The following is a 13,574-nucleotide window of genomic DNA, read 5'->3' as shown; positions in this document are numbered from 1 at the left end:
TTTCTAGGGCAGTAACTGTGGCATATGGAGATTCCCAGGCTAGGGGTCTAATCGGAGCTGTAGCTGCCGGCCTATGCCAGAGCCATAGCAACATGGGATCCGAGCTGAGTCTGCGACCTACACCACAGCTCATGGCAACGCCAGATCCTTAACCCACTGAGCAAGGCCAGGGATCAAACTCACAAACTCATGGTTCCTGGTCAGATTTGTTAACCACTGAGCCATGACGGGAACTCCAAGAAGTAATTATTTGAATAAACCCAAGCTGATGGTTTATATAAAAAGTAATAGTAGGTGACCCTTGGAATACCTTTGGCCTTCCAGAGTTAGGAGTTTTGTAATAAGTTTGGTTCTTTCTCCGGAAGACTGAAATGTTGAATAAGCGACAGAGAATGTCCACCCACCGTTTCAACCTCCTACAGAGACTGAGTGCCCCAGGCAAACCAGTATGCCCAGTCCTGGACAGAATTCAGAGTCAGGTCTTTCAATACGAGCTGTCCGTCTTGGCCTCATCATTTGATGCTTTTGGCAGACTCTGTGAACCCGGAGGCCTCAGGACTGGGTGGTTTGATCATTTCCAATGAGGAGGAGGCCTGGGTGTTGGGGCAGGTACCTCCAATTCAGTCAGACTTGGACTGGTATCACAATTTCACCACTTGGGAGCAAGTCAGTTAAACTCTAAGCCCAAATAGTTTTTTATCTGGAACCTGGGAATGATGACACTTATAGGTGAGTGTGTGTGTGTGTGTGTGTGTGTGTGTGTGTGTTTAGATTATGTGAGTTGCAGGTCAAGCCCTTAGCCCAGTTTTCAACCTATGTCCCATTTTCCTTAGTGAGACCAGGTGATGTGTGTTTTATTTTCAACTCTGTAGGGGACTGTGTGGTTTCTGCATATCCCGGAGTTTTTCTGGGTCTCCTTTTCCTCACTCTAGAAAATGGCATGAAAGCCTCCTCTTACGTAGAATAATAATGCAAGGTTAGTGTAAAACTGGAGTCAACAAACTTTGTGTACAAAAGACTAGATATTAAATATTATGGGCTACCCACAAGGGCCTCTGTCGAAGATTCTTTGCCGTTTCTTTTCTTTTCTAACAATGCTTTAAACATGTGAAATTCACTCGTAGCTGGGTGGTCATAGGCTGTAATGTGCAGAGCTGTGGTCTGAATATTAGAATATGAGACCTGGAAGAGGTCTTACCCAACACTCATTGGGTGGCAGGAACACGAAGGTAGCCCCATATAACTGGTGACATTTTCTGTTGCTTCATCCTTTTCTAAAATTTATTTATTTATTTTTCTTTTTTTGCTGCCCCACGTCATATGGAGTTCCCTGGCCAGGGATCAGATCCAAGCCACAGCTGTGGCAAAGGCAGACCCTTAACCCACTGTGCTGGTCCGGGGATTGAACCTGTGTCCTGGCGTTGCAGAGACATGGCTGGTCCTGCTGTGCTACAGTGGGAACTCCACTTCATCCTTTTTAAAAGGAAGGGTCTGAACAATTGCAGAGGATTTTTTTACTGTTTATTTTAGTCACGTGTTTCATGTAACATTTGTCTTTATTTCAAATTTCCACAGCAATTAGTACAAATTGTGACAACTTAAAAAAAAACAAGCTTTGGAGATTTTAAGGGTGAGAAATTAGATTTTCAGAAATTTGATTCCTCTAGAAAGTGTTTCTGAAGCAAAAAACATCTCTCCCTCACTGCCGGGTTGTGTGTGTGTGTGTGTGTGTGTGTGTGTGTGTGTGTGTGTTCTCTTTCTCTCCCTCTTAGTCCTGGTTTTAAGTTAGTACAGAAAAACTTTATTTTAGGTTTTCTATCCATTTCAAAGGAGGTTTTTTTTTTTTTTTTTTGGTCTTTTTGCCATTTCTTGGGCCGCTCCCACGGCATATGGACGTTCCCAGGCTAGGGGTCTAATCGGAGCTGTAGCTGCCAGCCTACGCCAGAGACACAGCAACGCAGGATCCGAGCCGTGTCTGCAACCTACACCACAGCTCACGGCAACGCCAGATCCTTAACCCACTGAGCAAGGGCAGGGACCGAACCCGCAACCTCATGGTTCCCAGTCGGATTCGTTAACCACTGCGCCACGACAGGAACTCCTCAAAGGAGTTTTGAGGTTAGGAAGACTTGCCATTAGAACCTGAGATACATGTGAGTATCTGTGTTTATATTCCTACATTTTCCTTATCTTTCTGTTTAGTCAGGTCCTTTTAGCAGGCAGGGTGGAATTATAATACACTAGGATTGGGGAAAATTGTCCTTGGGCCAAGGATTCTTTTCTCCTTTCTCTTCATCTTCCATTGTATTTTTCTAGAGCTAATTCTGGCCCAGAATGCCCCCCTCAGGAAGACCTGCATTTCCACCTTTTTTGGTTACTCTTTGTTCAGGCAGCACCCAGATTCTTTTGTCTTTAGCCTCCAGTTGCTTTATTTGTTTGATCATATGACCAGTTTGTTATGTGTGCTATGTACATTTTGTGTGTTATGTCTGCTCTGTTTCTTGGAGTTTACTACTTTTTTTTTGCGGCACATGGAGGTTCCCAGGTTAGGGGTCGAATCGGAGCTGTAGCCGCTGGCCTGCACCACAGCCACAGCAATGCAGGATCCGAGCTGTGTCTGCGACCTACACCACAGCTCAGGGCAACGCCGGATCCTTAACCTACTGAGTTAGGCCAGGGATCGAACCCGCAACCTCGTGGTTCCTAGTCAGAGTCATTTCCACTGCACCACAACGGGAGCGCCTCATTTACTACTTTTGTCGTGAGGTCCTTGTGTATTTATTTGAAGACAGTGCTTCTCTAGGCTCCTAGTTAGGTGCACAGCCAAAGCCAAACATCTTTCTCTTAAGCGAATTATTATTAAGCGAGGTGGCAATGAAATAGAGCAAAACATACACGTGAGGGGATGCGAGGGGACGAGTGCTCTTACGGAGACACACAAGCAGCAAACCTCTGGCTGTTGAGATGACCCTTGGAAAGTATGTACACAATGTGTAGAAGAAATATCACAACTGGGTGTGCCAGCTTGGTAGAACAGATAGTATTCTGTCCTGAAAATCAGGAGACCTGGGTTAACTGGCACCTTGGGCAAGTCACTTCACTTGACTGACCTTTTTTTTCCACCTTAAAGGCAAGACTAAATAGATTTGGAATTCCTGTGATCTATGAATTTTGTGAATTAACAGAACTGTACTATTGTTTCTTTTCTTCCTAAAGCAACTGTGAAAAAAATTTGGTAATGGTGGGATAACCGGGCACCTGGGTGCTCTTAGTTGAAAGAATATCTAGTACTTTTACTTTTTTATTAGAATGTAATTGCTTACACAGAGGCTTACTAGATTGTATAATTATCCACACAACTATATTTACACGTGCCTCCTATTTACTGAGTATTTACTGCGTGCCAGGCATTCTGCTAAGCATTTTACTTGGAACATCTTATTTAATGCCCAGCCCTTCATGAGGCAGTGTATTCATATTCTTGTGTTAAAGAGTAAATGGACGTTCAAAGAGATTAAGTGATCTATACGCAAATGCATTCTATTCCAAACCCTACACTATCAACACCTTTATGCTGCTTTATTTTACTCATGAGCTTTCCACCTTATTCCAAAGGCAAAAACTCTCCAGCTGCATATCGTTTGGGATGGTCATATTTGACTAAATATTTCCTGTTTCCCCTCCCACCCCTTCTCTCTTAGGCCACCTCGAGACTTAGACTCCAAAGCTTGCATTTCTATTGGAAATCAGGTGAGAAAAACCATGTCTGATTTTCAGTTAAGATCTTGACCATTTTATAGGTATGCTTTCCCACTGGCCAGTGAAAAATGCATTTTCTGTAACATGCCGTCAGGGGTTGTGTCCCAAAATTGTGAGCTGAAACAGAAATGGTCTGTGGAGCTCTTGCAGTTCTGAATGTCCACTGAAAATCTGGCTGTCGGGGTCCTGAGGGAGGATACTTGGCAGGGGGAGAGATGGTTCTCTTTTGCGGTGCAAAATCCAGGCACAGATCTAGTAGCCATCAGTCAGCACGTGGATTCCACCTGTAATTAATGGGACAGGACAAAGAACCACAGTGTGCAGATACCTTAACCTGAGCATTTGGACGCCGTGTTGGAGTTGGATCTCTGCATTGCCTGTGACGAGCAGGTGGCATGCCGTGGGAATCTAAACATCTCCTGGCACTTCTTGCATTCAGTGGCTGCTTGGAAAAGCTTCTGAACCAGAAGAATGGGTTATTAAGAAATAACCCTTAGCATGTGGGGAGAACTCAGAGAGAGGACAAGGTAGTCTAGGTCCAGTTGATTTCTCTTTTTCATATTGCATTTTTGCTTTTCTCTCTTGCAGAACTTTGAGGTGAAGGCGGATGACCTGGAGCCCATAGTGGAGCTGGGACGAGGTGCGTACGGGGTGGTGGAGAAGATGCGACACGTGCCCAGCGGGCAGATCATGGCGGTGAAGGTAGAGTTCACGTTCCCCAAACGTTTTCTGTCCGTGGTGTGTACGTGTGTCCACCTCAATGGCAAATCTGCTCTTTCTGAAGCAGCCCAACCATCTTCGATGGGATGGAACAGAAAAGCTTATCTGTAGGGAAGAATGTTTTCCTCCAAATATATGAAAAAGGCTTCCTTGGTATGAGTTGCATCCATTACAGCAGGCAGGTAGTTAGGTATAAGCAGAGAAAAGGGAGGCCACAGGCCAGGTAGCAGGAAACCATGCGTCTTATAAATAGTAGGGGTCCGTGGCAGACAAGGAAAAGAAGGAACCTCCAAACTGACCGGAGACCACACACTGGGGGGTGACAGGTGCCCTGTAGGCAGACAAGGAAAGTGGGAAAAGGCGAGAATCTCCAGCCTCCAAATGGAACCTGTTGCTTATTATATCCTCGTTATGATAAAAATAGCCTTGCCGGTAAGCGTTGTCCATCATACACCAACACCATGACACTTCCGATCAAAGCTAGACAAGGACGAAAATCCCTTCTCTTTTTGGGAAGATGGAGCTGGAATGAAAATCAGGGAATATGACCCTCTGCCCAAGCCCTTCCTTCCCAATGAATATTCTTCCATTCATTTGTATGCCCTTCATAACCTGCTTGCGAAAGAAGCTCAGGGCAGCTGCCTCCCCCTCCTCCTGCCTCCCCTCTAGAGACCTATTTCCTCACCTAAATAAATCCTCACTTTACTTTCTCAGTTTCTGCCTCATTTCTGAATTCCTCTGTGAGGAGACAAGAATCTCCCTGTGGGAACACATCTACAGTTTTTTTTTTTTTTTTCCTTTGAACTGATAAACTGACCATCTCCTTTGAATTTCTTATGCAACCACCATGTTATCAAGAGTTAACAATACTTGCTGTTCACCTGAAACTAACACATTGCAAATCAGCCAGATGCCAGTATAAAATAAAAATTAAATTAAGTTTAAAAAAAGAATTAACATTGGGGTGCGTGTATCTTTTCTAATTATAGTTTTCTCCAGATAGACACAGGAGGTGGGAATAATATATACACATCACTGTATAAAACAGATGATTAACAAGAACCTACTGTATAGCACAGGAAAATCTATCTACTCAATAGTTTGTAATGACCTATATGGGAAAAAAGAGTGGATATATTTATATATATGACTGACCACTTTGCTGTACACCTGAAACTAATACAACATTGTTAAGTCAACTATACACCAAAAAAAAAAGTAAATAAAAAAATTAACAGTACTTCCTTAATGTCATCTAATAGCAGGTTCAGATTAAAATTATCTGGATCAGGAGTTCCCATTGTGGTGCAGTGGAAATGAATCAGACTAGTATCCATGAGGACACGGGTTCGGGAGCTGTGATGTAGGTCACAGATGTGGCTCGGATTCTGAGTTGCTGTGGCTGTGGTATAAGCCAGCAGCTATAGCTCCGATTTGACCCCTAGCCTGGGAACTTCCACATGCTGCGGGAACAGCCCTAAAAAGCAACCCCCCCCAAAAGAAAACCCAAAAGACAACCCACCCCAAAACCTGGGTCATCTCAAAGTTGCTGTTTTCTCCAGTTGTTTTTTCAAATAAGAATCCAAACAAAAGCTCCATATTGCGTTGGGTTTTTGTACCTCACAAGCCTTTTAAAAAATCTTTATTCTGTTGCTTTTAAAAAATTGTCCCTAAAAATCAGGAAACCAGAATTGGATTGAGGGAGAAAATTGTCTCCATTTGCGGAAAACAAGGAGGATCAAATCATCTTGAGCAAACGTGCATGGTTTTTGATCTATAAAAAGAAATTTAGAATCATTGCGTGTTTCTTGAGTAGCTATTGGAATGAGTGTCACCAGATGAATTGATACTGTCAGGCCCTTGTTAGGCATGCGGATGGTCAGATGACTTGGATTCCTTTGTTTTTGAAGAATGGAGGTATCTTTCCCTAACCTTGTAGATTTTCCGGTTTGCTCTTGTGCAGACTCTTTGTCACATAGGCAGAAGACGTGAAAACCTAATGTTACATCATCCTGTCATATAATGACATAATCATGTGTCTGTAAGGCGGCTACCTTTACTGGTGTGACACGTTTCTCTTCTCTCAGAAGCAGTGGGGGAGGAAGGAACAGTTTCTCCATTTCAATTTGATTCCTCCTTTCCTTTCCTGTATCAGTTTTCTTGCAGCTGCTATTTAGTCTCAGTATTCTTACTTATTCACAAAAAGGAGCTTTTGCTTTTTTTTTTTTTTTTTTTGGTAGGACTCCACATCAGTCACAAATCAATTAATACTCTGGCCTCCTTGCACTAAACCCACCTAATAAATCAGACCTGTTTGGAAATCTTTCCAAATATTTGCACACTCTCCAAAATATATGATCAATTTGCTTTCCTAAACATTAAAAAACTTTTTTACAGCCGCGCTTGCGGCATGTGGAAGTTCCCAGGCTAGGGGTCGAATTGGAGCTGCAGCTGCCAGCCTGTGCCACAGCCACAGCAACACCGGATATGAGATGCATCTGTGACCTACACTGCAGCTTGCAGCAATGCCATATACTTAGCCCACTGAAGGAAACCAGGGATCAAACCCACATCTTCACCGACACTAAAAGGGTTCTTAACCCGCTGAGCCACAGCGGGAACTCCTCATTTGCTTCTTAACGGGGATTATTTGGGAAATCAAATGAGTAACAGTCTTGCTTACTTTTCATTTGTTACAAGTAGCAAATCACTTACAGTAGTAGATATTTGAACAGTTGTTGCTAGAAGTTGTGCTGTGAATTTTGGTACTGTTTTCAGGATGGGACTCTTCAAGGCCCTTGCCTTATTTATGGACTCATCCTCTGAGCAGTAACCATACCTTTTCCATGCATTCCTGTTTAGCGGATCCGGGCCACAGTAAACAGCCAGGAGCAGAAAAGGCTACTGATGGATCTGGATATTTCCATGAGGACCGTGGACTGTCCTTTTACGGTCACCTTTTACGGCGCACTCTTCCGTGAGGTAGGTGATCCTTTCAAAGTCCAAAAAGAACAATAACTTAAGAAGTTTCTCTGCTTGCATAAGTGCTTGTACGCTGTCACAGTGTATGTTTTCTTGTTTGACATGTTTGCTAAAGAGAGCTTCATGCTTGGGAAATGCTGGTGCAAGTTTAGCTTGAAACCACAGTATTTTCAAATGGGTCTAGCCCTGTTAAAATGCTGAGGCGCCCTTTCTCCTTTCTGTGTTGGTTTGTCTATTTTGGCAAAACTGTCTCTATCAATTGTCTATAGACTGATTTGGATAGATTCCTTGAAATCTGAATTACTTGGGTCTTTCGGCCACTTGGTAAGCTTCAGGTAGCTCTGTGTAGTGTACGGGCTTACGTTTACCTTTTAAACATTTTTTTTATTCCTCAATGAATTTATTACATTTATAGTTGTACAATGATCATCACAATCCAGTTTTACAGTGTTTCCATCCCACACCCCCAGCGCAGCCCCCCATCCCCCAAACTGTCTCCTTTGGAAACCGTAAATTTTTCAAAGTTTACCTCTTTGCTCTACCTGTGCTTTTCACTTTATCATGACATGGATTGTGATGCTTCACCTCACTCTTAACACACCTGCCTTTTATGAACTGTAGCCAGTGGTGAGGGTGGGAAGTCAGACATGTAGTAGGTACTTGGACTTAACTCCTAGAGGGCAGTCACTACAGTAAAGGCTTGCATTTCCGGGATTCTATTGCTTCGGGCTATTCGTATTTTCATTAAGGACTGGATGAGCATATGCAAGTTCCGCCAGGCTGCCTGCTAGTTTGCTCTTTGGAGGTAATCTTGCCTGTTTATAAATTCCTTTGAGACCTTGAAGGGAACTGTACTTTTCCTTCACAGACTCAACCAAGAAGGGGCCCATTCTTCCTAGTAGATGCTAACTGTCTCTTCCTTTTTCCTCTTCCGTCCTTCCCGACCACCTCTGGGCGGATCGGCCTCTAGGGTGATGTCTGGATCTGCATGGAGCTCATGGATACGTCCCTAGATAAATTCTACAAACAAGTGATTGATAAAGGCCAGACGATTCCAGAGGACATCTTAGGAAAAATAGCAGTTTCCGTGAGTACATCATGACCCCTCCTACGAGGAGAATGTGAGCAGTCTGGGCCTTTTGTGTCCTCGTACCCCCAAAATGAGGAACTACTACCTGGACCCCAGCTCCATCTGTGGATGGATCCATGAAGGCTTTCCCTTCAGGACATTCTGTAGAAGATTCTACTACTGACTTGGTTTGGTAAATGCTCAGTTAAAGAGCCTCTTAGCAGTACATTCATCTGCTGTGACCACATTCCTGGTATTTATGCTCTGGTATTAGTTTGCCAGTCTTTTTTTTTTTTTTTTTTTTACTTCACCTGTGGCATGTGGAAGTTCCTGGGCCAGGAATTGAACCTGTTCCATAGCTGCCACCTGCGCCACAGCAGTGGGAACACTGAATCCCTAAACTCCTGAGCTATCAGGGAACTCCTGGTATTAGTTTGTTTAGATTTTTCCCCCCTTTTTTTTCAGTGCCACACCTGTGATATATGGAAGTTCCCAGGGCTAGAGGTCAAATCGGAGCTACAGCTGCTGGCCTACACAACAGCTACATCAATGCCAGATTCAAGCTCAATCTGTGACTTACACAGCTTGTGGCAACAGAGGATCCTTAACCCACTGAGTGAGACCACGGTTGGAATCCACACTGCCAGGTTCTTAACCCACTGAACCACAATGGGAACTCCAATTTCGATTTTTTTATATGTAGATTTTTAAATGTTTTCTTAGGATTAATAAGCATAGAAGAAAGCAGAAGAAAATGAAATGAAAGGCTTCCCCTTTCATGGCTTCTGAGGCCGAGGAGGATGGAGATAAAAAATGCTGGAGGCTAGGATTTCCCTGGTGGTGCAGTGGGTTGAAGTCTGGCCTTTCTTTCTCTCGGGGCCGCACCTGTGGCATAAGGAGGTTCCCAGGCTACGGGTCAAATTGGAGCAGTAGCCACTATGCCACAGCCACAGCAACACCAGATCTGAGCCACGTCTGCAACCTACACCGCAGCTCACAGCAACACCAGATCCTTAACCCATTGAGTAAGGCCAGGGATCGAACCTGCATCCTCCCCATGGATGCTAGTCAGATTCATTTCTGCTGAGCCACGACGGGGACTCTGAGGTCTGGCATTTCACTGCTGTGGCTCAGGTCACTGCTGTGAAGTAGATTCAATCCCTGGCCCAGAAACTTCCCCATGCCATGGGCACAACCAAAAAAAAAAAAAAAAAAAAAAAAAAGAAAAAAAAAAGTGATGGAGGCCGAGTGAGAAACAAAACGTGGGAGTGAGATGTCCCCTCTCCTATGTGATGTTCTCTGGTGGGTGGAATCCAGTTTGTATAACTTCCTGTGTATTTTCCAGGATAGGAACACCATTCTTGTGAAAATACAACTTCACCTTGTGACCTCAAGCCGGGGAGAACAAACTTGGATATGCTTAACATTCGATTTCTTTCTAGTGATGGGGGGAAGTAAATCCACCTTTTGTTTCTCTTGCAGATTGTAAAAGCGTTAGAACATTTACACAGTAAGCTCTCTGTCATTCATCGAGGTAAGCTTGGATCTTCCTTTTATAAAGTTTACTTCTTTTACTCCAGTTTTATTTTTTAATCCCCCCCCCCACCACCACCACGCAATGGATAGAATTGAGTCAGGCAGGAGAACAGAGGGTTTTTCCCTGAGGACTAGATAGCACATCACAGAAGCAGCTGATCTTTATCTTGTCGGAAGACATCAGAAGATGCGGGCTTATATTAGACCTGACTTGAATAGACATACCTGTTACCCAGTAGAGCTGTGGTGTTACCCACTGAGAACTTTAGAGAACAGGATAAAAATTCATCTGATATGGAGAACATGTTCGAAAAGCAGAATCACAGGCCCCAAGACCAAGTGAATCAGAATCTGCATTTTAACAAGATCCTCACGTAATTCTTTTGCACACTAAAGTGTGGAAAGTTCTGGTATAAAGCAGAGCCCTTTCAGACAGCAGGAGTCAGGATAAGGGGAAAAAAATTGGTAGATTTGCCTCTTCTTCCTTTCCTTCTTTCCCTTTCTCCCTTCCAACTGACCTGACAACTCTTTATCCATTCATCCATCCTTCCAGTCACGTATCCATTCTTCCATCTTTCTTCCATGCCTTCATCCATCCATGAATCTCTTAGAATCATTTTCCAGCATTCATACAACACTGTGTTTATACAGCACTGTATTTATGCAGCACTGCAGTAGATGCCCTGATTGGTATCTGAGAAGAAAATATATTCTTATGAAAATTCTATGTTAGGGATTCTTGATAGGGAAATAAGACAAACATACAAAAAACACAGGGAGAATAAAACCACATTAGAAATATGAAAGTACCAAATCTGGACGTGGTATACGTATAATACAAAACAAGGAAATAATTAGCACTGGGTGACTGTCAGTCAAGGAAAACTTCTCGGAAGAGGTATGTTCAATCCAGCCTCTGGAAAATGTATGGAAAGTATTGATAGCTAATACGGTATTGTGATTTGATCATTCTTACAGTCTCCGAGCCTGAGAAGGATGTAAGGCACCTCAAACAGTATGCCTGTTATGGTTGTCATTGCTATTATTAATTGTTATTATTAAAAATGCAAAGAATATGAAGGAGGAAAAGGAATAGAAGGAAGTGGGAAGGAATCCAGAGAGGAAGAAGAATGTGGATTACTCACAAATGTGAAACTGATTTTTAAGGGCTTATTTCAAAAGTATAAAATATTTCACTCCTAGTAGAGAATGTACAAAACATAATTAAATAAAATGTGTATGTCTGCCATTCGGTTTAAGGGGAAAATGATAAAGGATAATTTTTAAGGTATTTAGAATACCTTTTTTCTTTTGATTACTTTGTGAAAAGTGTCAAAAGGGAAAACATTTCTAATTTCTAATTCTATTATCCAGAGATAACAATGGTTTATCTACTGGGTGTGTGTGTGTGTGTGTGTGTGTGTGTTAAAGCTTTCCAGACTGAAGGACTCATTTAAGAACTGTAGAGTACCACCTCTTTATCCACATGTATAACCTGCGGTCTGCCTCATGGTCTGGAATACCTGGGTTTATGGTGAATTAAACCTTGTCCATCAACACTGCTCTTTTGACTGAATCTGGCCTATTGTTATGTCACAGACTGCCTTTTCATTCCGCTCAGTGTGCAATAGATCCTTATGACCTGGGCTCTTAAAACATTATTTTATTGTTATAAGAACACTTAATGTGCGCGCTACCCTCAACCACATTTTGAACAGTACAATACAGTATTGTTCATTATGGGGACAATGCTGTCCAGCAAATCTCTAGCACGTATTCATCTAACATAATAGAGACCATCTGCCCATGGAACTGGGCGTTTGGTTCAGTAATAAATTTTTTAGTTCTTACTACAAGTATGGGGAGAGCAGTAAGAGGTACGTAACCGGGATGGCAGTTACTGTCCCTTGTGGGGAAAGGAAGGGGAAGGAGAAGTGGAGCGTTCAGGCCCCCTGGTGGTACAGAGGTGCCACTGCAACGATGAGCTCCTGATGGTTCCCACTTTCAGACGTCAAGCCTTCCAACGTCCTGATCAACACTCTGGGCCAAGTGAAGATGTGCGATTTCGGAATCAGTGGCTACCTTGTCGACTCCGTCGCCAAAACTATTGATGCAGGATGCAAACCGTACATGGCGGTAAGTACAGCAGCTGGGGGTGGCATCTGAGAATGCAACTGCTGACCAGCCACGCCGGGAAATAGGAAACGGATGGTCATGGAGAGAAAATTGAAATGTGCCTTGGATGCAAGCAAGATCCTGCATCTTCTTTAGTCTTTAAGTATTTCCTGTCCGAAATCCTTAGTCCCTGGCTTCGTATATCTTATTTTTAAAATACCAAGTAAAGTGGTCTATTTTGAAAAGCAGGTAGAGCCCACACAGTTTTCCACACTGCATGGCAGGGGTGTGCTACCTTGTTTGTTCAGAAAAGGAAAAAGAATTTCAATGCCCCCAAACAAGTCAGTTTGGTCCTGAGGGAACCCCCTCGCCATGAAGATCCATTGCTCTAAGCAGAGAACTTGGGACTCCTTTCTGACCTTAAGTAAGGACTTTTACTGTAAATATTCTATTTTGAAATGATGTCCTGCTTGGAATTCAAAAGCTTTCTGTCCACGTTCAGCTAAAAGTTGTTGAGGTCTGTTCACATCAGACAGTAGCCCAGTGACTCTCGATGACTCTATTTGCTGAGTTCTGGACTGTTGGTGGTTTAAATAAGGAAATGGCCAGGCTGGCAAAGTAGCTTTACACCATGTGTCACAGTTCTTCGTAAGGCAAAACTGAAATTGCTTTTGAATTGTGAGGGAACTATGAGGCATTATTATCCCCCAGAAAAGATGTATGTAGACTGAGGAGAACCCCATGGAGATGTTGATGTTTATGGTAGGCAGTCTTTGTGGCCTGAGAGGCATGTTAGTTTACAATTCATCTGGCAGCTGGTGCCACCCCCACCCCCATGAGACTTTATTGAGCCAGGAACGTCCTCTCAGTTGTCCTTTTTTGTCTCCTTTCCAGCCCGAGAGAATAAACCCAGAGCTCAACCAGAAGGGATACAGTGTGAAGTCCGACATTTGGAGTCTGGGCATCACCATGGTAGCGTATGATAACCATCACGGATCGCGGGGTTCTGGGCGTGAGGCTGGAATGGAGTGGGGTGGACTTAGAGACCAAGAGGCAAATGCCCTAAATGCAGGTCTGAGACAGCAGGAGGTCTGGAGTGACAGTTGTCTGCAGCGTGTTGTAGTAGGAGTACTGAACCGGGTTTGGGCAAAACCCACTTCTCTTTATTCCACTTCTAAGTAGTTGTAAGTCCTTCAGTAGCTGATGGAGTTGCCTGGGACTTTCTTACTGTCCTCATCTGTAAAATGAGAGGTTCTGACTCCTGCTCCAGGTTTCTTTTTTTTCCTTTTTAAAGAAAAGCATTTTTTTTTCCTTTGCTTTTTTTCTAGGGCTGCACCTGCAGCATATGGAAGTTCCCAGGCTAGGGGGTGAATTGGAGCTGCAGCTGTCGGCC

The 13,574-nt window shown here is 43.4% G+C and overlaps 1 protein-coding gene across 3 annotated transcripts in view; it reads left to right on the top strand.

Annotated features, from left to right (window-relative positions):
• The window catches only part of MAP2K6 (mitogen-activated protein kinase kinase 6), a 120,549-nt gene that overhangs the window by 85,538 nt on the left and 21,437 nt on the right, over window positions 1-13,574 (top strand). For all 3 annotated transcript variants that reach the window (XM_047757505.1, XM_047757504.1, XM_047757506.1), the window contains exons 3-9: window positions 3,702-3,750; window positions 4,348-4,461; window positions 7,342-7,461; window positions 8,432-8,548; window positions 10,013-10,064; window positions 12,075-12,202; window positions 13,076-13,153. In XM_047757505.1, the coding sequence (XP_047613461.1) occupies window positions 3,702-3,750; window positions 4,348-4,461; window positions 7,342-7,461; window positions 8,432-8,548; window positions 10,013-10,064; window positions 12,075-12,202; window positions 13,076-13,153 (658 nt within the window). The remainder of the gene's footprint in view (window positions 1-3,701; window positions 3,751-4,347; window positions 4,462-7,341; window positions 7,462-8,431; window positions 8,549-10,012; window positions 10,065-12,074; window positions 12,203-13,075; window positions 13,154-13,574) is intronic.

The sequence above is a fragment of the Phacochoerus africanus genome, chromosome 14 (assembly GCF_016906955.1).
Source record: "Phacochoerus africanus isolate WHEZ1 chromosome 14, ROS_Pafr_v1, whole genome shotgun sequence".
Lineage (NCBI taxonomy): Eukaryota > Metazoa > Chordata > Mammalia > Artiodactyla > Suidae > Phacochoerus > Phacochoerus africanus.
This window is presented reverse-complemented; position numbering and strand designations above follow the sequence as displayed.